Source organism: Trachypithecus francoisi, unplaced genomic scaffold (assembly GCF_009764315.1).
Source record: "Trachypithecus francoisi isolate TF-2019V2 unplaced genomic scaffold, Tfra_2.0 Lachesis_group6, whole genome shotgun sequence".
Taxonomy (NCBI): Eukaryota; Metazoa; Chordata; class Mammalia; order Primates; family Cercopithecidae; genus Trachypithecus; species Trachypithecus francoisi.
Genome location: NW_022681471.1, coordinates 71,731,410 through 71,758,478, shown reverse-complemented (window position 1 = coordinate 71,758,478; position 27,069 = coordinate 71,731,410). Strand labels below are relative to the sequence as shown.

General features: G+C 44.1%; 1 protein-coding gene and 1 pseudogene across 1 annotated transcript in view; one reads left to right on the top strand and one right to left on the bottom strand.

Moving 5' to 3' along the window:
* The window catches only part of TAF1 (TATA-box binding protein associated factor 1), a 117,127-nt gene extending 100,320 nt beyond the window's left edge, over positions 1-16,807 (top strand). The window contains 7 exon segments of the mRNA XM_033200891.1: positions 4,158-4,225; positions 4,720-4,729; positions 4,732-4,835; positions 8,494-8,619; positions 9,802-9,958; positions 10,884-11,061; positions 14,629-16,807. Coding sequence (XP_033056782.1) covers positions 4,158-4,225; positions 4,720-4,729; positions 4,732-4,835; positions 8,494-8,619; positions 9,802-9,958; positions 10,884-11,061; positions 14,629-14,848 — 863 coding nt within the window. The 3' untranslated portion in view covers positions 14,849-16,807.
* A 4,277-nt stretch (positions 16,808-21,084) lies between these two features.
* Positions 21,085-23,091, bottom strand: LOC117077738 (annotated as a pseudogene).
* Positions 23,092-27,069: the final 3,978 nt, after the last annotated feature.

The following is a 27,069-nucleotide window of genomic DNA, read 5'->3' as shown; positions in this document are numbered from 1 at the left end:
TCTCTCGCCTCAGCCTCCGAGTAGCTGGGACTACAGGCGCCCGCCATCTCGCCCGCTAATTTTTTGTATATTTTAGTAGAGACGGGGTTTCACCGTGTTAGCCAGGATGGTCTCGATCTCCTGACCTCGTGATCCGCCCGTCTCGGCCTCCCAAAGTGCTGGGATTACAGGCTTGAGCCACCGCGCCCGGCCTCTCCTATTCTGTAGGTTGTCTCTTTACTTTGTTAATTGTTTCCATTGCTGTGCAGAAGCTTTTTAGCTTCATATGATCCCATTTGTCTGTTTGGCTTTTGTTGTTACTTAAAAAATTTTGCCCCAGATTAGTATCCTGTAGCATTTCTCCAATATTTCTTCTAGTAATTTGTAGTTTAGGTCTTAACATTTGTCTTTAATCCATTTTGAGTTGATTTCTATATATGGTGAAAGATGGAGATCTAGTTTTATTCTTCTACATGTGGATAACCAGTTTTCCCAGCACCATTTATTTATTTATTTATTTATTTTTATTTATTTATTTTTGAGACGGAGTCTCGCTCTGTTGCCCGGGCTGGAGTGCAGTGGCCGGATCTCAGCTCACTGCAAGCTCCACCTCCCGGGTTTACGCCATTCTCCTGCCTCAGCCTCCGGAGCAGCTGGGACTACAGGCGCCCGCCACCTCGCCCGGCTAGTTTTTTGTATTTTTAGTAGAGACGGGGTTTCACCGTGTTAGCCAGGATGGTCTCGATCTCCTGACCTCGTGATCCGCCGTCTCGGCCTCCCAAAGTGCTGGGATTACAGGCTTGAGCCACCGCGCCCGGCCTCTCCTATTCTGTAGGTTGTCTCTTTACTTTGTTAATTGTTTCCATTGCTGTGCAGAAGCTTTTTAGCTTCATATGATCCCATTTGTCTGTTTGGCTTTTGTTGTTACTTAAAAAATTTTGCCCCAGATTAGTATCCTGTAGCATTTCTCCAATATTTCTTCTAGTAATTTGTAGTTTAGGTCTTAACATTTGTCTTTAATCCATTTTGAGTTGATTTCTATATATGGTGAAAGATGGAGATCTAGTTTTATTCTTCTACATGTGGATAACCAGTTTTCCCAGCACCATTTATTTATTATTTATTTATTTTTATTTATTTATTTTTGAGACGGAGTCTCGCTCTGTTGCCCGGGCTGGAGTGCAGTGGCCGGATCTCAGCTCACTGCAAGCTCCACCTCCCGGGTTTACGCCATTCTCCTGCCTCAGCCTCCGGAGCAGCTGGGACTACAGGCGCCCGCCACCTCGCCCGGCTAGTTTTTTGTATTTTTAGTAGAGACGGGGTTTCACCGTGTTAGCCAGGATGGTCTCGATCTCCTGACCTCATGATCCGCCCGTCTCGGCCTCCCAAAGTGCTGGGATTACAGGCTTGAGCCACCGCGTCCGGCCCATTTTTTTTTTTTTTTTTTGAGATGGAGTCTCCCTCTGTTGCCCAGGCTGGAGTGCGGTGGCGCGATCTCGGCTCATTGCAAGCTCCGCCTCCCGGGTTCACGCCATTCTCCTGCCTCAGCCTCCCGAGTAGCTGGGACTACAGGCGCCCGCCACTGCGCCTGGCTAATTTTTTGTATTTTTAGTAGAGACAGGGTTTCACTGTGGTCTCGATCTCCTGACCTTGTGATCCGCCCGCCTCGGCCTCCCAAAGTGCTGGGATTACAGGCGTGAGCCACTGCGCTCGGCCCCAGCACCATTTATTAAAGAGACTGCCCTTTCCCCAAATGTGTGTTCTTGTTGCCTTTGTTGAAAATTATTTGGCTGTGTTTGGATTTCCATCTGTGTTTTCTATTCTGTGCCATTGGTCTGTGTGTCTGTTTTATGTCAGTACCATGCCGTTTTGGTTCCTATAGCTTTGTGGTATAATTTGAAGTCCATGTGGGGTGTGTGTGTGTGTGTGTGTGTACATATATATATATATATATTTTTTTTTTTTTTTTTTTTTTTTTTTTTTTGAGGCCGTCTCACTCTGTCGCCCAGGCTGGAGTGCAGTGGCATGATCTTGCTTCACTGCAACCTCTGCCTCCTGGGTTCAAGTGATTCTCATGCCTCAGTCACCCGAGTAGCTGGGATTACAGGCATGTACCACCACGCCCAGCTAATTTTTGTATTATTAGTAGAGACAGGGTTTTGCCATGCTGGCCAGGCTGGTCTCAAACTCCTGGCCTCAAGTAATCTCCCCACCTTGGCCTCCCAAAGTGCTGAGATTACAGGCTTGAGCCACCATGCCTGGCCTGTGGTATATTTTTTATCCTTTATATCCTGATAAAACAGTAGGTTTAATTTAGGGATCACCTCTTATGAAGGCTTTCTTAATTCCTCTTCCCCTCTTACCTCGAAGAATCAGCCACTTCCTTGTTTGTGCCACTGTTTTTCCATTGCATTGTGTTGCCCTATTTGTTTACAGTCTATCTCACTGTACTAGACTCTAAATTTCGTGAGGATATGACCTATATCTCACTCATTTCTATCATCTCCAATGCCTGGCACAGAAGAAGTATTAAGAAAATTTCTTATGAATAAATTAGTGAATGATCAATATATTAAAAGAACCATTTTAAGCATTTAAGGCAGGGATTGAAAACTCAAATGCCTTCAGGGTCTAGGCATAAGATAAGCAGACCTGGGAGGGACTATGATAACCTGGAGAACACATGCTTTATCTAAAACGAACAGCTGCTACTCAGCCCCAGCCCATTGGTGCCTTGCAGGAGTGCTGACCCTGTCTTGGCCACATCTTTAAATTTTCTAAAAGAAGCCAGACAATTTAGGTTTTTATGTGAAATCTCCCAACTGTTAAATGTTATCAACTAAGTTTTTTTCTAAAAGCCTTTTATTGAAATATAACTTAGATACAGAAAAGTGTTTTTTATGTATTTTGGGTGTATAGCTCAATCCATTTTTACAAACTGAACTAAGTTTTTATGTGAGTCAAACAAAGCTATAAGCCACCAGTTTGCAACTTGTAACTAAGGCCATATGGGGACCCATATAGTTAAGAATCATCTTATAGGTAAAAGTGTCTTAAGGAGAGACATCAGCCAGATGTAATGTATGGACCTTTTTTGGGTTATAATTCAAAGAAATAAATGTAAAAGAGTGTTTATTAAGTAATTTGGGAAATTTGAATCTTGGCTGGCTATTTGATAATATTAAAGAATTACTGTTAATTATTTTAGATGTGATATAGTTGGTTTGTTTTTAGAGCAACTTTAGTTCATGGCAAAATTGAGCAGAAGTTACAGAGAGTTCCCATATACTCCCTGCCCTCACATACAGCCTCCCCAGTTATCAACATCTTGCACCACGCTGGGTGTTGTGGTTCACGCCTGTAATCCCAGCACTTTGGGAGGCCAGGAGTTCAAGACCAGCCTGTGCAACATAGTGAGACGCCCCCATCTCTACAAACAAACAAAGAAAAATGGGCGTGGTGGTGCAAGCTTGCACCCAGGAGTTCAAGGCTGCAGTGAGCCGTGATCATATCACTGTGACGGAGTGAAACTCTGTCTCAGAACAAAAACAACATCCTGCACCAGAGTGTTATATTAATTGTGTTAGTTGATGAACCTACATTGACATATCATTATCACCCGCAAGTCCATGGTTCATTCTTGGTGGTGGTATACATTGTATGGGTTTTGAAAAATGTATAATGACATGTATCCACCATTATACCAATAATTGTTTATTAAAAGCAGCCTTAGACTGGGCATAGTGGCTCATGCCTGTAATCCCAGCACTTTGGGAGGCTGAGGGGAATGGATCACTTAAGGCCAGGAGTTCAAGAGCAGCCTGGCCAACATGGTGAAACCTTGCAACACATACTGAAAAATTTTTAGAGGAAAATTGTTACGATGCTGGAATTTGCTTCGAAACAATTTGAGAAGAGTCTGAAAATTGAAGTAAATGAAACAAGATTGGCTATGTGTTAATCATTGAAGCTGGCTAGTGAGTACATGGGAGTTCATTATGTTAGTGTTGTTTTGCATATGTTTGAAATTTTCTGCCTCTGAAAGTAGAACAAGAGTCCAAGTTAAAGCTGAGGAATGATTTTTCTAGGTCTAGGATAATGGGACACACTGCTGATGACAGAATGTAAATTCTGGAACAAGTCTGCAAAGATAATGGCACTTTCTTATTTATTTATAGGACCTGAGAGTCAGTATACTAAGACTGCCCAGGAGATTGTGAATGTCTGTTACCAGACATTGACTGAGGTAGGTGGTAAAGATGGAGGTCCCAAGCCTGGGCAACATAGGGAGACCCCATCTCTACAAAAAATATTTAAAAATTAGTGGGGTGTGGTGGTAAACGCATGTGGTCCCAGCTACTCATCTGAGGTAGGAGAATCATTTGAGCCCGGGAGGTCAAGGCTGCAGTGAGTCATGATCATATCTCTGCATTCCAGCCTGGGCAACAGCAAGACTCTTTCTCAAAAAATAAAAGAGGTCCCCTTGGGATCTAGCTTTTTTAAATCCTGTTCCCTTAAATGAGTAGCCTTCCCTGATTATCCTATTTTAAAATGTAGTATTCCCTGCCCCCCAACTCCACATCCCCTATTTCCTTCCCTGCTTGATTATTTTTATTATTATCTGTGTCCTGCCACTAGAACATAAGCTTCATGAAGATAGATATTTTTGTCTTTTGTATACTTTTGTATCCCCAGTAATTAAAATACATGTTGAATGAATTTATTTCCTTTATTTCTCAGTATGATGAGCATTGACTCAACTTGAGAAGGATATCTGTACAGCTAAAGAAGCAGCTTTGGAGGAAGCAGAATTAGAAAGCCTGGACCCAATGACCCCAGGGCCCTACACACCTCAGGTGAGTCTGAGGACTAAGTACTTCCTTGTATAGTTTTCTTATTGGTTTGGGAAATTGGGAGCATGTTAACAAATCCGTTTACTGAGATACCATTCTTCTCTGTCCTTCCTCTTCATATGCCTTTCGTGTGCTTTCTTGTCTTCTCAAAGGCTAAGGTGAGTGAGGGCCATGGGTCTTGGTGGCCTTGAATCCAGACGAGGCAGCTGTGGGATGAATGAGTGGGGTGGGGCCTTAGTTATTTAGGCAGTGTTTGGGAATACCAAATTCCTGACCAGCCATCCTCTGGGTCTCGGGAATTTTCTTGTCCATGAATTTTGGGACTCTAGAACATCCCTGGAGTGTAGACTTCTCAGTTACAGACATGGGCCATATTGTTCCTGTGCCTTACAGACACTTGATTACTCATTCCCTCAGAGGTATCTCAGTGTAGCTCAGAAGTCACTCATTTTCCTGGATTGACTCCTAGTAAATGAAGAAAGGTAGTACTACTAATGTTCTTAAATGTTTGTGTCAAAAGAATTAGAGAGAAGGATAAATAAGAAATTTTTAGTTTTCCTGGTCTAACTGAATCCTTGAAATACAAGGAAATACACTAAGAGTGTATTTCCTCTCTACTGTACTCTTAGAGGGTTGGCATATTTGAAGAATAGGACTTAACAGAACATCACTGGTGCTTGGTTTCTGTATTGGAGGCACTATGGTAGGGCGGAAAGTACATAAGATTTGACATAAAACAGGCCTGGGTTTGAGTCTTAGTTCTCCTGTTGTCTAGCTTTGTAATCTTGGAAAGTTAACCTCTCTCACTTAGTTTCCTTTTCTCTGAAATCTTTTCAAGATTGTTGTAAACATTAAATGAATTAATTTGCCTGATACATCTTTATCTGTTCTCTGAGACCCTTTCAAATTTAATCAAGTATTTTAATGCAGAATTCTGCCAATTTCCACAGGAAAATTTTTTTTTCATTCTATCCAGGTTTCCCTCTGAACTGATAATGCAACTTATGTGACCTCTGTTGGATTGTTGCTGTCTCTCTATCTCGTTCATGCACTATCCCTATCTATCTTTTACTCTCTCTTTCATCTCACAACCTAGGTTACTGAGGGGCCAGGTATAAAAGAACCCTCAGATACTCCTTCAAGGTCCAGAACAAGGAAAGGCTCTTGGAGTGTGTGGGCAGATTGGGTCAAGGGTTCTTGGGTGAGTGATGTCCCAGGAAGGCGCTATTTGCTAATAGGCCCACAGCTTCCACAAGATACTTTCTGGTGAGTTAAAGCCTGGGTGTTAGCCATCATTCCCCAGGAGAGTCTAGCCATTGAATGGCACATGGCTTGCTCATTTCTAGGACAGCCTAAGCCTAGTCCTTTGGTGAGTCAAAGCCTTGGACCCCAAAGTCACCTTCCTTTCTTCGCTACGTCTCCCAGGCTACTTCAAATGGCTAAGGAAAACCTGTCAACTATTCTCTCTCTTGAGCATTAGCTGTTGTTTAGTGCAGTTAGAGGGTTTCCTATGAAGAGTAGGATTAGATAGTACTGCTTCATTATTCCAGTTCACCTTTTCATCATTCCCTTCACTCAGTTTAAGATAGTAACCAACTCATTATCTCTTAACCTGAGGAAGGTGTGTGTACATGAGTGACTGTGTGACTGTCCTTACACATTACTACTCTCAAACTCAAATGTTACTAGAGTGTGTTTGCAAAAGTGTAACCTGCCTTAATACAATTTTGGTTGTAAGAAGCATGATAGTAATCATACCTTTCAACTTCTAAATGGTGTTGGTCAATAATGTATTTTCTTTTTTTTTTTTTTTTTTTTTTTTTGAGACAGAGTTTCGTTCTTGTCGCCCAGGCTGGAGTGCAATGGCGCAATCTCGGCTCACTGCAACCTCTACTTCCCGGGTTCAAGCAATTCTCCTGCCTCAGCCTCCCGATTAACTGGTTTTACAGGCATGGGCCACCATACCTGGCTAATTTTGTATTTTTAGTAGAGACAGGGTTTCTTCATGTTGGTCAGGCTGGTCTTGAACTCCCGACCTCAGGCCTGCCTCAGCCTCCCAAAGTGCTGGGATTACAGGCGTGAGCCATGCACCCGGCCCAATGATGTATTTTCACTCAACTATTTCCATCTAACTTGCATTGCATCATCTGTTCAGCTTAACACTTTATCTAAACTTGACTTTGCAGTTTTCTACACTGTGCTGTAGGGTTTTGCAGAAATTTCATCCCCTTATTTTTCCCTTCTTCTGTTTCACACTGATTTACCTGCTCTGTAATGCTTTGAATTTTGTTTTGCCTCTATTTCACCGAAACCCTCTTCAGAATCAGTCTTTTCTTTTTTTAAAAAACACAATGTAACACATATATGGGTTTTCTGTTGATAAAAATAACATGTTCGTTAGAAAAAATTGGAAAATTAAAACAAGAAATAAGTTACCTGTAATCACTTCCACCACTCAGAAGCAACATCAACCAGTGTGAATATTTTTATTTTTCATATCTGTGGTGTATGTATTTGTGTTTATATACACATTTTTTTTTTTTTTTTTTTTTGAGACGGAGTCTCACTCTCGCCCAGGCTGGAGTGTAGTGGCTGGATCCTGGCTCACTGCAAGCTCCGTCTCCTGGGTTCACGCCATTCTCCTGCCTCAGCCTCCCAAGTAGCTGGGACTACAGGCGCCCGCCACCTCGCCCGGCTAGTTTTTTGTATGTTTTAGTAGAGACGGGGTTTCACCGTGTTAGCCAGGATGGTCTCGATCTCCTGACCTCGTGATCCGCCCGCCTCGGCCTCCCAGAGTGCTGGGATTACAGGCTTGAGCCACCGCGCCCGGCCTATATACACACTTTTAAAATGAAATTGATCAATACGGTTTTGTGTCTTACTCTTTTCACTTTATATTGTGAGCACTTTATCTAGTCGTTCTTGCCCTCCTGTCACTGAATAGTCCATTTGCTAAATCCCTGTTCTTTCCAGGGAAGAAAACAGGGAAGGGATCTATAATTTATTGAGTATTAGATAAGGAACTTACACATCTCTTAATTCTCACAACAACCCTGTGAGGTAGACATTATCATCCATGTTTTATAGTTGGGTTAATCAAGGCTTAGAGATGTTAAGTAATTTGTTACTCACTAGCAAGTGTTGGAGCCAGGACTCAAACCCAGGACATTTTACTCCAAAGCCTATGATTTTTCACCATGCCATTTTGCTTCGTGGCATCCTCTGATGGGCTCATAAACTATCAAAGCATTCTATGCTCTTGTTGGAATTGAAATTCCTTTATCCCATTTCCTCTTAGATGTCTCCAGATCAAGCAATCAAAATAGCACTGATATTAAGCCTTGGGGCTGAAAACCAAAAGACAAGGCTTAGAAAAAACTAGGTTATTGACCAGAAAGGCTGTTAGGGCATAAACTGTCCCATAGCTTTGGTGCATTTCTGCTTCAGGCTTCTGGTTACATGCATCAGGCACCTGTCTACTAGAATAGGCAACATTTGTAAGAGTCCCAAAAACTTGTCTGTAAAGCTGTGTCAGACTGTTTCTCTTTAACTGAATTGCTCTGCATGATCTTTTTCTCCAGTAAATGCTTTAAAGGGGAGTTATCTGTATTTAATTTTCCCTTTCCTAGATAGAAGCTAAGTTGTATGTTTTGTGCCACAGCCTCCTGATTTGTATGATACCAACACATCCCTCAGTATGTCTCGAGATGCCTCTGTATTTCAAGATGAGAGCAATATGTCTGTCTTGGATATTCCCACTGCCACTCCAGAAAAGCAAGTAACACAGGTAGGATGTTGTTTTTCTCTTTATAAGATTGGTATTATGCCTGCAGGTGGGGCTAGGGGAATGGTGATGGTGATATGTGACATATGTCAAGAATGACTGGGCCCTTTGGCCCTGGGAATGAAAGCTTACAAATGGGATTTCAAGTTGGGATGGCGTCAGGTCGTGTGACCAGAGTTATCTTCTGTCTGTCCCCATGGGCAGAGTCAGGCACAGCAGAACTTCAGGGAAGGCACAAGTATGAAAAAAGGGTATGAAGCATCAGAGTAGCCTGACAGGTGACTAGAATGGCCAACTGCACTCAGACAGTTCAAAATAATTGGCCTACTTTATGTGTATTGTAATTTAAATTAAAATTATTTATAAAATTAAATTTTAAAAATTGACCTTTTCTAGAGGTATCAGAAGATACAGTTTGAAGCCAGAAATTCTACAGCTATTCTCAGTCAGGGTTCCACTGGAAAGTGTAAAAACCCAGGGTTTTTCTATCCCAAAGAGTTCAACACAAGCTATAGGAAAAGTTTGGGTTAGAAAGAAAGAGTCTCTTTGTAATGATACAGTAAGAGTAGACTAAGGGCCTTTCCTGTTCTTTGGGTTTTTTACTCTGGCTATGATTTCCAAAGAATGGGGGAAAATGCGCATGCCTTGAGCGGTCTAAACAGCCCCCACTAGCAGTGGGGTTGGCTGGGATATCAGGGAGGAGCATCCATCCTGGGTGAGAGCCCTTGGTTAACTCCTCCTACAGGCACGTCCCTCAATGATGTGCTATTTGTGTTCCTTACTCAGATGCGCCAGGGCCGAGGTAGGCTGGGCGAGGAAGACTCTGATGTAGATATTGAAGGGTATGATGATGAGGAGGAGGATGGGAAACCTAAGACTCCAGCCCCAGTGAGTATGCTTACAGAAAGCTTATGGTTACGTTATACCCTTATATGATAGGAGCCCCATCAGTACAGGGCAGGCCAAATCCTAAGGTGATATCAGGGGGTCTCCTTAGTGAGCCCCAATCCGAATTTAATCCTTGGGACCAACTAAACAATCTATCCACCAAAAATACTTAACTTCTTGTGAGGCAGCAAGTGGAGGGATGGGCGGAGTGGGGAGGGTGGGTTGTGTCTGGTGGTGGCTTCTGGTCTCTTACGTGGTCAGTTGATAGGACTTTGACCCCCAACTGGTCTCATTCAGGAAGGTGAAGATGGAGATGGTGATCTTGCAGATGAAGAGGAAGGAACTGTACAACAGCCTCAAGCCAGTGTCCTGTATGAGGATTTGCTTATGTCTGAAGGAGAAGATGATGAGGAAGATGCTGGGAGTGATGAAGAAGGAGACAATCCATTCTCTGGTGGGCCTCGACCATTGCTTCTATTCGTTTATAACTCACTATAGCACCCTCAGGACTGGACTGGATAGGCGCTCTTGGCCACATATGCTTTTATTGGAAGCTGCCTCTTTTATTGAATTCCTATTAATAGACCTGAGAGTACTGAGCACTCACGCATAGGATGATCATATTCATTAGCAGGAGGTACAAAATATGACAGTGGAAAAGACAGTGTCTAAGAGCTTTGATTTGGATACTTGTTAAAGGCTGGGCACAGTGGCTCATACCTGTAATCCCAGCACTTTGGGAAGCCAAGGTAGGAGGAATACTTGAGACCAGGAGTTTGAGACCAGCCTAGGCAACATAGCGATACCCTGTCTCTACAAAAAGTACATAAATAAAAATTAGCTAGGTGTGGTGGCGAGTGCCTGTAGTCCCAGTTACTCAGGAGGCCGAGGCAGGAGGGTCGCTTGAGTGCAGGACTTTAAGGCTGCAGTGAGCCATGATCATACCACTGCACTACAGCCTAGGCAACATAGTGAGACTCTGTCTCCAAAGAAAAAGAAAAAAGATGAGAACAGAATGATAAAGTGTTATATGTGGCAACAGGGAAGGAAAATTAAGAAAAATCCTGTTTGGGGACTAATGTTTTGTGGATTAATGGCAATGGCCAAGGAAAAGTATGGGAGTAGATGGTAGAAAAAACACAGATAGGTTGGCATGAGATGGAAAAGGAAATTGTTATTTGGATTCAGATTCTAAACTACAAACCTTGCTACTACTGTTGACCCTAGGCAGTTATAAGAAAGGCATCTGAGGAGAGGAGTATAGGCAAGATGCCTGTGTAGATGTGTGAGAGTTACTAGTTTGGGAAGATCAAGCCAAAGATCAAGTTAAATCTGTCAAGCTTAACTCTTGATGAACCAGAATCTGTCTCTTTTTACAGCTATCCAGCTGAGTGAAAGTGGAAGTGACTCTGATGTGGGATCTGGTGGAATAAGACCCAAACAACCCCGCATGCTTCAGGAGAACACAAGGATGGACATGGAAAATGAAGAAAGCATGATGTCCTATGAGGGAGACGGTGGGGAGGCTTCCCATGGTTTGGAGGATAGCAACATCAGGTAATCGGCAGCAACATGCTACAGGGCTGTGGCATCAGTGCCTAGCTATGATGTCGAGGGGCCCAGCATCAGGTTACTTTTCATCCATCAAACATTTCCTGGGCACCTACTAGGGCCAGGCACTGTGCTAGGTCCTGGGGATACACAGAGGAGCAAAACATACCCTGCCCTTGAGGAGCTCACAGCCTAGTGGAAGAGACTGACACAAACAAATCATTATAAATACAATGTGATAAGTGCTATAGCATAAGTAAGACAAAGTGCCAAGGCACCACTGAGAAGGGAGTGTCTCACTCTGCTTGGAGTTATCGGGGAAAGTTTCACAGACAAGGGAACATTTGAATTGGGCCTTAAAAGATTAATAGAAGTTTAGTAAGTAGGTAGTATGGCAGGGGGTGGGGAGATCTTTATAGGTAGAACAGTGTGTTCCAGAGCAAATGGAATTTGTTGGGGAGTTGAGGCTCCAGAAGTGTAGCAAGGGGAATTATATTGTGAAGGACTTTACAAGGTATGCCTGTGGGTAATAGGAGTCATCAGTTTAAGGAAAAGGAAGTGACATCAAATTTGTATAACTTGGGACAATGTGGGACAGATGATGATATCAAAAGAAACTTGTCAGGAGTGGGGAAAATAAAGGGACATAAAGAGGTAAGGAGGTTAGATGAATAATGAATGGAGATGTCTCTGGTAAAGAGGAAGAATACGTGTTAGATGGGACAGGAAAGGAGGAAAAAATGGATTTGGATTTGGCTTTGGACATGTTGGATTTAATGTACCTATGATACATCTAACCAGCAAGCAGCTAATACGCAAATAACATTGTAAATAAATTAAATTTTTTATTTCAGCAAATATTTATCATAAGTACAAAAACAAACTAAGATATGGTCCCTTCCTTCAAGGAGATGAGTCTAGTAGGAAACCTAAAACAGGCAATCACAGTGTAATATGAAAAGTGCTATGCTAGGCACCGCAGGGCTCTTCTAGAACTTCGGTAGAGGTGGGGAGGGAGGAGAGCTGGCTAGAGAAGGAAATTGAGCCAAATATGAATAGGAATTAGCTAAACGAATAAGAAAGCAATGGGCATTCCAGAGACTAGGAAGAGCCTATATGAAGAAACAGGCATGAAACATTTTACAGGCATGAAACACTTTTAGAGAACTCACGTAGCTCAGTGTGACTGGAGATTTTTGATTGATCCATGTAAGATCTATAATTCATGTGATAGAAATGATTTAAAGAGGTATGTAAATACCAAATCATGAAGGGCCTGAAAGTTCTGGGCAGTCATTGAATGAGAATAGTATGACCAGATTTACATTTTAGAGAGATTGTCCTGTGCCCCAAAAGAAAAATGGGCAAAGGTATGAACTAATTTAGAAAAGAAATGTAGCCAGGCATGGTGGCTCAAGCCTGTAATCCCAGCACTTTGGGAGGCCGAGGCGGGTGGATCACGAGGTCAGGAGATCGAGACCATCCTGGCTAACACGGTGAAACCCTGTCTCTACTAAAAATACAAAAAAAAATTAGTCTGGCGTGGTGGCAGGCACCTGTAGTCCCAGCTACTCAGGAGGCTGAGACAGGAGAAGGGCGTGAACCTGGGAGGCAGAGCTTGCAGTGAGCGGAGATCGCACCACTGCACTCCAGCCTGGGCGACACAGCAAGACTCTGTCTCAAAAACAAAACAACAACAACAACAACAACAAAAAAGATATGGAAATGACCAATATATCATATGAAAAAATAACTTCCAGCCGGGCGCGGTGGCTCATGCCTATAATCCCAGCACTTTGGGAGGCCGAGGCAGGCGGATCACAAGATCAAGAGATCGAGACCATCCTGGCCAACATGGTGAAACCCTGTCTCTACTAAAAATACAAAAATTAGCTGGACCTGGTCACACCTGTAGTCCCAGCTGCTGGGGAGGCTGAGGCAGGAGAATCGCTTGAACCCAGGAAGCAGAGGTTGCAGTGAGCCGAGATCGTGCCACTGTACTCCAGCCTGGTGACAGAGCGAGACTCAGTCTCAAAATAATAATAACTCCCCTAATAAAGAAATGCAGTAAAACCACGAAGTGCAATTTTTTACCTATCATATTGGTGATTAAAATGAATGATAATGCCTAGTGTTTGGAAAGATTATGAGGAAAAAGACATTCTCAAACTACTGGTGGTAATGTTGATTGATAAAAATGGGGTGGTTTGGAGAGAGGCTTAGCAATTTATCATCATAAATAAAAACATTTAAAAATGTGCATCCCCTTTGGCCCAAAAAATCCACATCTAGGAAATTATTTTGTGGGAATAATTAACACACCATCAAGATGTTTGTGTAAGGATGTTTTATGACAGCATTGTTCCTAATAGTGGAATAATTGGAGACAGCTTCAATGTCCTAGTGAGAGGCTGTTAAGTCATGTTACAGCCATATGGCGGAATACCATGTAGCTATTAAAATTATGCTATAGACGTATGTTATTGACACAGGAAGATGTTCGTTATAATCATTAGTGAAGAAGGCAGATTCCTGGAGAGTATGTAGAGTATCGCAATTTTGTAAATTAAACAAAAACGTTTAAGCATCTAAAGTGCACAGAAAATTTTGGAAGGTAATATACCAAAAGATATCTCGGATGATGGAGTTATTGATGATTTTTAAAAAATTTTTTCTGATGTATGTTCTAATTTTTTTAACCAGTGAACGTGCATTACTTGTGTGATTTTTGTTTTTCAAGTAAAATTAAGAATAAACAAACAAAAAAATAAAGAGCACTCTGGCAGAAGTGTGAAGAAGTAATTGGAGGAGAGCAAGACTGGAGGCATGACGACTTACTTCAGTAGTGCAGGCCAGAGATAACAAAGGACTAAGCCAAGGCAGGCAGAGTAGGAATGGAAAGGAGGGGATAGAGACAAGATATATTGAAGAGAGAATCTTCAGGACTATTGACTAATTGGATACTGTAAGTGGTAGATGAAACCATGAGGCTGTCAGAGCATTTATGGTCATGTAAGATGGCAGTGTGTTGTTCAGGTGTAAGGGAGTTTCTTCCATTCAGGTTTTTTTTTTTTTTTTGAGACGGAGTCTCACTCTGTTGCCCGGGCTGGAGTGCAGTGGCCGGATCTCAGCTCACTGCAAGCTCCGCCTCCCGGGTTCACGCCATTCTCCTGCCTCAGCCTCCCGAGTAGCTGGGACTACAGGCGCCCGCCACCTCGCCCGGCTAGTTTTTTGTATTTTTTTTTAGTAGAGACGGGGTTTCACAGTGTTAGCCAGGATGGTCTCGATCTCCTGACCTCGTGATCCGCCCATCTCGGCCTCCCAAAGTGCTGGGATTACAGGCTTGAGCCACCGCGCCCGGCCCCATTCAGGTTCTTGTGTATATGAAGTTGGCAAGTTGATGTTTTTGAACAGGATCATTTTTCTCTCAGGGGCATGTAGAATAGTTCAGAACCAGTCACTTTAGTGTCCAGGGGAGGTGAGATGGGCTTATCCTTTGGTGGCACTGAGAATGGGAATGGTCAGCTAGAGGATGGTGTCCGAGCTTGAGAGATGACATGTTTCTCTTCTCAGTTATGGGAGCTATGAGGAGCCTGATCCCAAGTCGAACACCCAAGACACAAGCTTCAGCAGCATCGGTGGGTATGAGGTATCAGAGGAGGAAGAAGATGAGGAGGAAGAGCAGCGCTCTGGGCCGAGCGTACTAAGCCAGGTCCACCTGTCAGAGGACGAGGAGGACAGTGAGGATTTCCACTCCATTGCTGGGGACAGTGACTTGGACTCTGATGAATGAGGCTTCCTTTGGGCCTCCTTGGTCAGCCTTCCCTGTTCTCCAGCTAGGTGGTTCACCTTTCCCCAATTTGTTCATATTTGTACAGTATCTGATCCTGAAATCATGAAATTAACTAACACCTTAGCCTTTTTAAAAGTAGTAAGTAAATGATAATAAATCACCTCTCCTAATCTTCCTGGGCAGTATCACCCTTTGATTTAAAACAAAGCAACCCCCTTTCCCCTACCACTACCAAAAAGAGCAAGCTCATTTTCCCGTGTCCTCCTTTAACTCCATGTATTGCTTTTGGTATAATTTTTCCCTGGGGAAGGAGGGGAAATTATGAAAGAACTAGTAACTTTATGTCCTCTTGATGTATTAGGAAATTTCCGGCCGGGCGTGGTGGCTCACACCTGTAATCTCAGCACTCTGGGAGGCCGAGGCAGGCGGATCACCTGAGGTCAGAAGTTCGAGACCAGCTTGGCCAACATGGCGAAACCTCATCTCTACTAAAAATACAAAAATTAGCCAGGCGTGGTGGCGTATGCCTGTAATCCCAGCTACTTGGGAGGCTGAGGCAGGAGAATCGCTTGAACCCGGGAGGCAGAGTTTGCAGTGAGTGGAGATAACACCACTGCACTCCAGCCTGGGCGAAAGAGTGAGATTCCATCTCAAAAAAAGAAAATTTCCAAGCATGGTATCATCTCACTTTTCTAATTTACAGGCTGGAACAGATGAGAGCCCTCCTGCTGGGACAGAGAATTGGGTTCTAGTGGACTCTGTGCTACACTTAAACCTATGAGACAAACCGCCCATTATTTTATTATTTATTTAATTATGCAAACATGCCTAGTTCCTAAATGGATTTGAGGCAAATTACCGTAAATTTTGAAACAGCCTATATGTCAGAAATGATAATGTTGCCACCTAAATGTTTTCTGTCCCCCCCTCCCAGGGGAAATGGTAGGAAAATGGTAAGTTTCTTAGGACAAAGACTGTGTATTCTGTTTCTTTTCATGCTTAGGATATGGTTCTGTGCATAGTAGGTTCTCAGTAAATGTTCCTAGAATCATAAAGTCCTCAACAGATATGTTACTGAGCATCTGCTTTTCATGATAAGCACTCTATCAGATCCTTGGGATGCAAAGGTAAATAAGACAAATCCCTTTTACCCAAAGAGCTCACCATCGAGTTGGGGGAGGGGAAGTGGAATTCAAAACATGTTAATAAATCATCATAGTACTGTGAGATAAGTGCAATTAAGAAGCTAGTTATAAAGTATAGGGGAAATAGAGGAGTAATCATGTCTGAAAAGTCAGGGAAGTCTTCCTAGAGGTAATTTTAAGCTGATTGTTTTAGAATTAGTAGAAGCTTGCCAGATGGAAAAGTCCAGGCAAAGTGTAACATGAATGGGAAAGGCCACAGTCTAGAAATGGCAGAGTGTGTTCCTAGTTTGTTTGTTTGTTTGTACCTGCCTTGTTCCAGGAAGGATTTAAGGTAGTTTATATTCCAGTCCTTTAATGCTGGAATGGCTAGAGATGAGACTGAAAGATGGGCAGAAAGTATATCATCACAAGCTTTGTGTTTGATGTTAATGTGTATGATTTTTATATTGTGGGAATAAGCTCTTAAAGGAGTGATATAATCAGGTTTGTATTTTAGAAATCTGTGTAATGAATGAATGAAGAAAGAAATTGAAGAATCATGTAACAGATATATGTGATCCCATTTTTGTAAAAGACAGAACCATGTGTGTTTATTTATATGTGTTTATATATATACTTGTGTATGCAAAGGTAAACGTCTGAAAGGATATATGCTAACTGTTCACAATGATAACCCCCAGGAATGGGATTGGAGGGGAGGGGGCTTCTGTGTTTGTTATGTATGCTGGGTGGGATATTGTGCTTTTATTTCTGTATTGCTTGAATTTTTTTACAAGTGTGTATTATTTTTGTAATAAAATTTTAAAAAATTCCAGCAGTAGTGTGGAGAATGGTTTGGATGGATCTAGTTCAAGTAGGAGAGAATGGAGCCCAACTGGTGCTATGGCATTGGGATGGGGAGGAGAGGGATGGATTTGAGAGATCTTTAGGGAGTAGGACTTGGCATTTGGGGGTAGAGAAGGAGGAATGGAAGGTGGCTTCCAGAATTTTGGTTGGGAGGATTGGGTGAGCACATGGTATTCATTGGTTCATTTCAACATTTATCATGCCACCTTTTTTTGTTTTGTTTTTTTTTAGATGGAGTCTCCCTCTGTTGCCCAGGCTGGAGTGCAGTGGTGTGATCTCGGCTCACTGCAGCCTCCACCTCCTGGGTTCAAGTGATTTTCTTGCTTCGGCCTCCTGAGTAACTGGGATTACAGGCACCCATCACCACACCAGGCTAATTTTTGTAGGCTGGAGTGCAATGGTGCAATCTCAGCTCACTGCAACCTCTGCCTCCCGGGTTCAAGCGATTCTTGTGCCTCAGCCTCCTCAGTAGCTGGGATTACAGACGCCTGCCACCGTGCCCAGCTAATTTTTGTATTTTTAGTAGAGTCGGAGTTTCGCCATGTTGGTCAGCCTGGTTTCGAACTCCTGACCTCAGGGGATCCGCCCGCCTCGGCCTCTCAAAGTGCTGGGATTACAGGCGTGAGCCACTGCACCCAGCCAAGACGGGGTTTTGCCATGTTGGCCAGGCTGGTCTAGAGCTCTTGACCTCAAGCAATCCACCTACCTTGCCCTCCCAAAGTGCTGGGATTACAGGCATGAGCCACTGTGCCTGGCCAAACCACCTGTTTTTATAAGCAGCCTGCCAGATGCTGATAGAGAAGTCAGATATACTCCCTGATTGCAAGGAACTTAAGGTCTAGAATGAGAGGTAGATATGTAAATAAAAAAGTTTAATAAAAAGTGATCATTGCAATAAATATTTACAAGAATCCGTGGTGAGAGGAAAAAGTTCTTGACTCTTTACAAAGTACGAACGAGAATGCTTCACAGAGGAGACCCTTAAAAAAATCATGAAGAGTGGAAAGGAATTTACTAGATGGTCATAGGGGTGGGATGGGAGGGCATTCTAAGCAGAGGGAACAGAATGCTTAGGAGCATGAAGCAACATGTTCATAGAACTACATATAGTTATAGACAGCTGGAATGTAGGGAACCTATGTAGTATAGTGATCACAAGCTCAGGATGAAACGCTCATTTTAAAGCAATCACTCTGGCAGCAGTATGAAAATAGAGTGGAGAAGGGGTGATGCCAGATAACAGATGCTGGAGACCTAAACTGTGACTAAGGCATTGACAGCAGGGATGGAATGAGTGGTATATCTTGGTGACTGAGTGGATAATGGAAAGTAAGGGAGTGGAACCTAGGTTTCTGATCTGGGTGACTGGATAAATGGTGATGCCATTTACTGAACAGGTTGAGGGTGGAAGGTAGGGGGAAACAGCTAAGCTTAGTTTTGAAGCATGTAAGTTTGAAGTATGGTATGTATAAAGTTTAGGATTTGTACAATCTTGGAAGTAGGTGAGATCACCCAGGAAATGTGTAGAGTCAGAGTACAGAGGATAGACTCCTGGTGAAGACCAGTATTTAGGGGTGGTGAGAAATAGCCTGAAGAGTAATATTTCTCAAACTAAGGAAGGGATTTAAGGAAGAGAAAAAGACAACATATTTACCACAGAAAAGTCAAGTCAGACCCAAGAGAGCATTTGGATTTGGCAACTAGCAGGTCCCTGGTGACCTGAGCGATCAAAAAGCTGTTTTAACAGAGTAGTGAGATTGTAATCTCACCAGCAGTAGGGCAAGGAACAAATGGGAGGTGAGGAAGTGATGATAAAGATAATAGACTACTCTTTCAAGAAGCTAGGGAGACGCACAGTCTTAACATGGAAGACAAATATGTATACCTATGTAGGCTTAGGGAAAGAAAGCAAGACAGGATAATTGTTGGAAGGACCTGTGAAAACAGGAGAGGATGTTAGCTAACAGAGATACTGACTTAGAGGAGAGAGATCGTCCCCTGAGAGAGACAAAAGAATGGATGTAATTATCATTGTGTAGATAGGGAGATGGGAAATTGAGGAGTTCACGCTTCATAGCTTCAGCTTCCTCTGTGAAACTGTAAGATCATCCTTATGACAAAAGTGAAAATGGGAATGAGGGCTTGAATACTATCCTACTGTGGGGGATAATGAGAAACTGGGAACAAGCTAAGTGTCCAGTAGCAGAGAGGTTGAATTATAGCATATCCATTCAGTGAAAAAGTATGCAGCTGTTAAAGGAAAATTGGCTGGGTGCGGTGGCTCACATCTCTAATCCCAGCAATTTGGAAGGCCGACGCGGGTGGGTCACTTGAGGTCAGGAGTTTGAGACCAGCCTGACCAACGTGGTGAAACCCCATCTCTACTACAAAAAAAAGTTAGGCATGGTGGCACGTGCCTGTAATCCCAACTACTCCGGAGGCTGAGGCAGGAGAACTACTTGAACCTGGAAGGCGGAGCCAGGATCGTGCCACTGCTCTCTAGCCTGGGTGACAGAGCAAGACTCCATCTCAAAAAAAATAAGCATTTTTGTTTTTAATCTTTTTTTTTTTTTTTTGAGACGGAGTCTCCCTCTGTCGCCCAGGCTGGGGTGCAGTGGCCGGATCTCAGCTCACTGCAAGCTCCGCCTCCCGGGTTACGCCATTTTCCTGCCTCAGCCTCCCGAGTAGCTGGGACTACAGGCGCCCGCCACCTTGCCCGGCTAGTTTCTTTTTTTTGTATTTTTTAGTAGAGACGGGGTTTCACCGTGTTAGCCAGGATGGTCTCGATCTCCTGACCTCGTGATCTGCCCGTCTCGGCCTCCCAAAGTGCTGGGATTACAGGCTTGAGCCACTGCACCCGGCCTGTTTTTAATCTTATAATAGTCACCGATGAAAATGGGAGCTGGAGCTGACTAGGGATCCATGAAAGGATTACTGGATGCTTAATGTACAAGCAAGGTTGAAGACTTAATTTAAAATGGTACCCACTTATTGTGGTGTGATTTTTTCCCCTTTATTTTTATTTCTGTTTTTTTGAGACGGAGTCTCACTCTGTTGCCCGAGCTGGAATGTAGTGACTGCGATCTTGGCTCACTGCAGCTTCTGCCTCCCAGGTTCAAGTGATTCTCCTGCCTCAGCCTTCCGAGTAGCTAGGATTACAGACGCGTGCCACCATGCCTGGCTAATATTTTGTATTTTTGGTAGAGATGGGGTTTCACCGTGTTAGCCAGGATGGTCCTGATCTTCTGACCTCATGATCCACTCGTCTCGGCCTTCCAAAGTTCTGGGATTACAGGCATGAGCCACCGCGCCCGGCCTGTTTTTCCTTTAAAGGTACTTAGCAACACAACTAGTCAGTGTGTGGAAGCACAGATAGTAAAGCAGTCTGGGGTGAAGACCTGGTTATAAGGAATAGATCGGTGAATTTCATTTCATTTCAGTAACGCTCTCTTGACTACTCTATACCAAGCACTGTGCTAGGTGCTGTGAATACCGCTCATGGTCTAGTGTTAGACAAGTCCATGCAAGAGTGTGATAAGTGAAATGATAAAATACATACGGTGTACTTTGAAGGTACAGAGTAACCCCAACTCTGGATCTAAGGGAAACCTTTCCAGAGCTTACTAGCTTGAATTAGGTGAAGCAAGCAATGGGCGTAGGGAATGGTTATCATTCCAGGCAGAAAAAATAGCATGTGCAAGGAGCATGTGATTAAAGAATTAGGAATGGTTACAGCATGGTACACATGGAAGGGCTGGCAAGAACTGAAACTGAGGAATTAGCCAGTGTCCAGATCTCGAGAGCTCTGTATGCTTTGCTAAAGAATTTGGACTTTATCCTAAAGGCAGTGGGGATCTGTTGAAGGACTGGGATCATTTCAGCAGCAATTCAGAATGTGGATGGTAAAGAGCAGGACTGGAAATGGTTATGGCAGTCATTAGGTGAGACACGAATCAGCTGTAAGGCAGGAACAGTGGTCAGAGATTTGAGAGAATTTAGGAGGTAGAATCTATATAAAATTTGATGACTGATTAGATGTGGATTATTTCAGTCAGTCAATATTCATTGAGTCTAATGGATACCAGGCATTATTCTAGATCAGAAGTGTCCAATCTTTTGACTTCCCTGGGCCACATTGGAAGAAGAATTGTCTTGGGCCACGCATAAAATACACTAACGATAGCTGATGAGCTTTTTAATAAAAACGCCGCATGAATCTTTTTTTCTGCAGAGCTAGCTGAGGTTTTATTTTGGATCAAAAAAAAAGGCAGTTGAATTGTTTTGTAGCTGGAGGCATGGACAAGGGGGGGTCCCCAGGCAGTAAACTCCCCCGCAGGAGGACTGAGGGCTAGGGCTGAGCCTCAGGTGGGTCTCCTGTTCCCTGTGCTCCCCTGCACAGCGGCCTCCCTCCTGGGCTCTAGGGAAGTCACAGAAGGGGCAGGCTGGGAGGGGCGGTGCAGCTGTACACTTGGGCAGGGCATCAGAGGACTCAGACACTAGCTTCTCATCGCGGGTCTCGATCTTCTTCACAACCATGGCCCTGATGGAGCTGGTGCAGCTGAAGGAGCTGGAGCCTGTGCCGTAGCCGAGGCTGAGTCTTGTGAGGTCCCCATAGGCCAAGCTCAGACCACCTGCATAGCCGCTGGTGGTCTTCATATGGATACTCATGTTCTGCATCCCAGACTCCAGCCGGCTCTCCTCACCCTCCAGCAGCTTCCTGTAGGTGGCGATCTCGATGTCCAGGGCCAGCTTGACGTTCATCAGCTCTGGGTACTCACGCAGCTGCCACACCAGGTCCTGTTTGGCCTGCTGCAGGGCTGCCTCCAGCTCGGACAGCTTGGCATTGGCATCCTTAACGGCCAGCTCCCCTGGCTGCTCAGCATCTGCGACGGCGGCCTCCAGGGAAGCCCTCTGGCCTTTAAGACCCTCAATCTCAGCCCGGAACCGGCTGATGTTCCAGTTCGTCTGAAAGTTCTCAGTCTTTGGACACCGCAGGTCATCCCCGTGCTTCCCAGTCAGCGTCTGCAACTCCTCATACTTGATCTGGTACATGCCCTCAGCCTCAGCCTGGTTGCGGTTGGCGGTCTCCTCATAATGCGCCTTGACCTCAGCAATGATGCTGTCCATGTCCAGGGAGTAGCTGTTGTCCATGGACAGCACCACAGATGTGTCCGAGATCTGGGACTGCAGCTCCTGGATCTCCTCTTCATACAGCTACCTGAGGAAGTTGATCTCATCAGTCAGCCCTTCCAGGCGAGACTCTAGCTCTACCTTGTTCATATAAGTTTCATCCACATCCTTCTTGATGAGGACAAATTCATTCTCCATCTCTGTATGTACGCGTATTGAGCTCATCCTCATAGTTGTTCTTGAAGTCCTCCACCACCCCCTGCATGTTGCAAAGCTCTGCCTCCAGCTTCAGCTTCTGCTGGCCCAGAGTCTCCAGCTGCCGCCTAAGGTTGTTGATGTAGTTCTCCAACATGTTGTCCATGTTGCTCCGAGCCATCTTATGCTGCTGCAGGAGGCTCCACTTGGTCTCCAGCATCTTGTTCTGCTGCTTCAGGTACTGTACCTTGTCTATGAAGGAGGCAAACTTGTTGTTGAAGGTCTTGATCTGCTCCTCCTGGGTGCTCACAGCCTGGATATTGGGGTCCACCACCAGGTTAAGGGGGCTCAGCAGGCTCTGGTTGACCATGACGGCCGTGATGCCTCCATGCCGCTGGCCCCACCATAGCCTCTGCCCAGGCCACCCTGGAAGCTGCGGCTGCCCACTCGGGAGAAGCTCAAGGAGCTGATGCAGGCACCGGGCCCGCTCATGTAGGAGTGGCTGCTGAAGCGTCGGGGGCCAGAGGTGGACACCTTGTAGGACTTCTGGGTCACCCTGATGGACATGGTGGAGGCAGGAGTGGAAGCAGGTGGGCTGAACCAGGTGGAGATCCCAGAAGGAGCAGAGAACCTGCTTCTTGGTCCTCATAATGTTTTAAGAAAGTTTACGAATTTGCGTTGAGCCACATTCAAAGCCATCCTGGGCCGCATGTGGCCTGTGGGCCACAGGTTGGACAAGCTTGTTCTAGATACAGCAATGAATAAAACAGCCCCTTCCCTCAAAGTGCTTAGAATTTAGTGAAGGAAGGAGACAATAACAAATAAGAGTGAGAAGCACTATTTAGAAAATAAAAGTGATGTGAGAGGGTGTGGGTGAGGTTGCTAGTTTTTTGTTTTGTTTTGTTTTGTTTTTTGAGACAGTCTCACTCTGTCACCCAGGCTGAGTACAGTGGCGCTATCACAGCTTGCTGCAGCCTCAACCTCCTAGGCTTACGTGATCCTCCCACCTCAGCCTCCTGAATAGCTGGGACTACAGTCACGTGCCACCACACTCGGCTAATTTTTTTTGTATTTTTTGAAGAGACAGAGTCTCGCTATGTTGCCTAGGCTGGTCTTGAACTCCTGGACACGAGCAGTCCCTCCTGCCTTAACCTCCCAAAGTGCTGGGATTACTGGCGTGAGCCACTGCACCCAATCAAGGGTGCTAATTTAATGGTCAGGGAAGACCTTGCTGAGTAACTGTCATTGACATACAAATATACATGTATTATTTCTGTAAAGTTAAAACATTTTTTAAGTGTGAAAAGGCAAGCAATAAAAGAACCTCAAAAGATGCTTTGAAACACAGTCTAGAAAAATATGCAGAAACCAGGATATACTGTTTGGAGGGAAGCCAAAGAAGGAGAGTTTCAAAGGATGGAGTGGTCAGCAGTGTCCACTACTTGCAGAAAGGTCAGTCAGGTAAGGACTGAAATTTGTCATTTGACTTTGGCATTTGGTGAGCCTGATGAAAACAGTGCTGAAATCAGATGGCAAGTAGGTTGAATAATTGAATGAGAAGGAGTAGCAACAGTTTCTAGGAGCTTGATTTGATTAAATAATAGCTATCATTCATTTTGCCAACCTCTCCGCAGAGAATACCTGACCTCATTTAATCCTGAACCGTCTATGAGATAGGTATTATTCCCATTTTACAAATGAGGGAACTTGTTCAGGGTCATACAAATAGAGGGATTAGCCTTCGACTGGAGAAGGACTCTCTTTAAGGCCAGAAAGATGCATATATATGCAGTAGGAAGGGGGCAAAACCATGCCCCTGGGCATTGTAGGCCCTGTTGAGAAGTTTTGTCAGGCTGGCCCGGTGGCTCATGCCAGTAATCCCAGCATTTTGGGAGCCTGAGGTGGGAGGATCACATGAGCCCAGAAGTTTGAGACCAGTCTGGGCAACACAGGGAGACCCTATCTCTAAAAAAATAAAGAAGTTTTGTTTTTATCCTAAGAGTAATGGGAAACTTTTCAATGGGAATGGGGTAGAACCTGGGAAGATGACCTCAGGTTTGTGCTTCCCAACCAGTGTGAAAATAGTAAAAAAAAAAATATATTTTTTTTTGAGATGAAGTCTCGCTCTTGTCACCCATGCTGGAGTGCAGTGGCACCATCTCACCTCACTGCAACCTCTGCCTCCCAGGTTCAAGCGATTCTCCTGCCTCAGCCTCCCGAGTAGCTGGGATTACAGGCACCTGCCACCAGGCCCTGCTAACTTTTGTATTTTTAGTAGAGACGGGGTTTCACTATGTTGGCCATGCTGGTCTCGACCTCCTGACCTCAGGTGATCTGCCGCCTCCGCCTCCCAAAGTGCTGGGATTACAGGAGTGAGCCACCGTGCCCGGGCTTTTTTTTTTTTTTGGATACTATGAAGTCTCGCTCTGTCGCCAGGCTGGAGTGCAATGGCACTATCTCGGCTCACTGCAACCTCCGCCTCCCGGGTTCAAGCGATTCTCCTGCCTCAGCCTCCCAAGTAGCTGGGACTACAGGTGCGTGCCATCACGCCCAGCTAATTTTTGTATTTTTAGTAGAGATGGGGTTTCACCATGTTGGCCAAGATAGTCTCCATCTCGACCTCGTGATCCGCCCGCCTCAGCCTCCCAAAGTGCTGGGATTACAGGCTTGAGCCACTATGCCCGGCCTTTTTTTTTGAGATAAGTTTTGTCCTTGTTGCCCAGGCTGGAGTGCAGTGGTACAATCTCGGCTCACTGCAACCTCCACTTCCTCAGTTCAAGCGATCTTCCTGCCTCCACCTCCCGAGTAATTGGGATTATAGGCATGCGCCATGACGCCCAGCTAATTTTTGTGTTTTTAGTAGAGACGGGGTTTCACCATGTTGTCCAGGCTGGTCTCGAACTTCTGACCTCTGGTGATCCACCCGCCTTGGCCTCCCAAACTGCTGGGATTACAGGCATGAGCCACCGCACCTGGTCATTCAAAAATTTTTTTCCTATGGGTAGTTTAAGCTTCATTTGCAGATCTAGGATCTTGGGAATTACAGTACAATATTTGCTAAATATAACAATCTTTTTCCCTTCCCCCAACTTTGAAAATAAGCAGCTGGTGTACTTGTTTAAAAAAAAAAACAAAACACTGATTCTAGGCCCCAGTTCAGCCCTCTTGAGTCAGAATATCTAGTGGAGAAGAGGTGGCAGTCTGTATATTTTATAGATGACCTAAGTGATTCTTACTTGAGAAGTTTGGGAAACTCTGATCCAGCAACATTCCCAAATTAATGTTATTCTCTGTATCAGCTGTTCTTAACTAGTGTGCATCAAAATGGAGTAGGGATCCCAGCACTTTGGGAGGCCGAGACGGGCGGATCATGAGGTCAGGAGATCGAGACCATCCTGGCTAATATGGTGAAACCCCGTCTCTACTAAAAATGCAAAAAACTAGCCGGGCGAGGTGGCAGGCGCCTGTAGTCCCAGCTACTCCGGAGGCTGAGGCAGGAGAATGGCATAAACCCGGGAGGTGGAGCTTGCAGTGAGCTGAGATCCGGCCACTGCACTCCAGCCCGGGCGACAGAGCAAGACTCAGTCTCAAAAAAAAAAAAAAAAAAAAAAAAAGAAATTTCAATTCCTGGGCTTGGAATGTGCATTTATAATATGCACACCTGTAATTCTGATGCAGATAGTCCCTAAAGCAATAGCGACATTATTAATAATAATCCTTTGGTAAATACAAGTACTTTAGAAGAAATATAGTCATAATTTAAAAATTACTAGGTATATCGCAGATTTATTCTTTGCTTTCTGGTTAATAACTTAATAGTCAAGGGTTTTTTTTGTTTGTTTTTTTTTTGAGATGGAGTCTCGCTCTGTCACCCAGGCTGGAATGCAGTGGCGCCATCTCGGCTCACTGCAAACTCCACCTCCGGGGTCACACCATTCTCCCACCACAGCCTCCAGAGTAGCTGGGACTACAGGCGTCTGCCACCATGCCCGGCTAATTTTTTTTTTTTTTTTTTTTGTATTTTTAGTAGAGACGGGGTTTCACGGTGTTAGCCACGATGTTCTTGATCTCCTGACCTCGTGATCCACCCACCTTGGCCTCCCAAAGTGCTGGGATTACAGGTGTGAGCCACCGTGCCTGGCCAATAGTCAAGGCTTTTTAAGTAATAAATTGCTCTTAACATTTTATATTTCATCCATCATGCATAAATTGTGATGATTAAAATTACATATAAATTCTACAAGTTGTTTTAAATAGATATAAAAGTTTGAAATTGTTATTTTAAATTTTGCCTATATAGCTTTGGATTGTCCCCATTTTGGGGACTCGGAATCCAGTGTTTTCAGTGAACTCCATGTTACCACGTTTCGTCTTGTTTAAATATCCATTCCTCCTGATTTACAATAAAATAAAAATGTGTACTTATATCTTGTGTTCGTGACTCTCTTATGTAGCACATAAGATCTTCCATTAACCAGAAATTTGAATCAGTTATCCTACAGTATATGTAAGAAGTGGTCAAATGGAGTAAGCAGTTAAATTACATTTGAGTTGGAGGGCATGTTATATCAGTGATCACACAATTACTTTCTCCTTGTGTTTCCTTCTTCCTATGAAATCAGGAATGCTTTAAAGAAAAGGCTGAAATGGGAAATTGGAAACATAAATAGTCACAACTAGAGAAGCAGTATCCCCTTGGCTGTAAATCAGTGCCTTGGTGAGCCACTGTTACAGATGAAAATGTATAAAGGACCAGCCTGGGCAACATAGCAAGACCCTATCTCTACAAAAAAAGAAAGAAAAAGAAAATGTATAAAGGTAGGGGAAAAGCTTCAGAACCACTTACTGATTTCGTCTCCCATTTCTGACAGGGCTAGAAAGCAGTCTTTTCAACTTACTTGACTC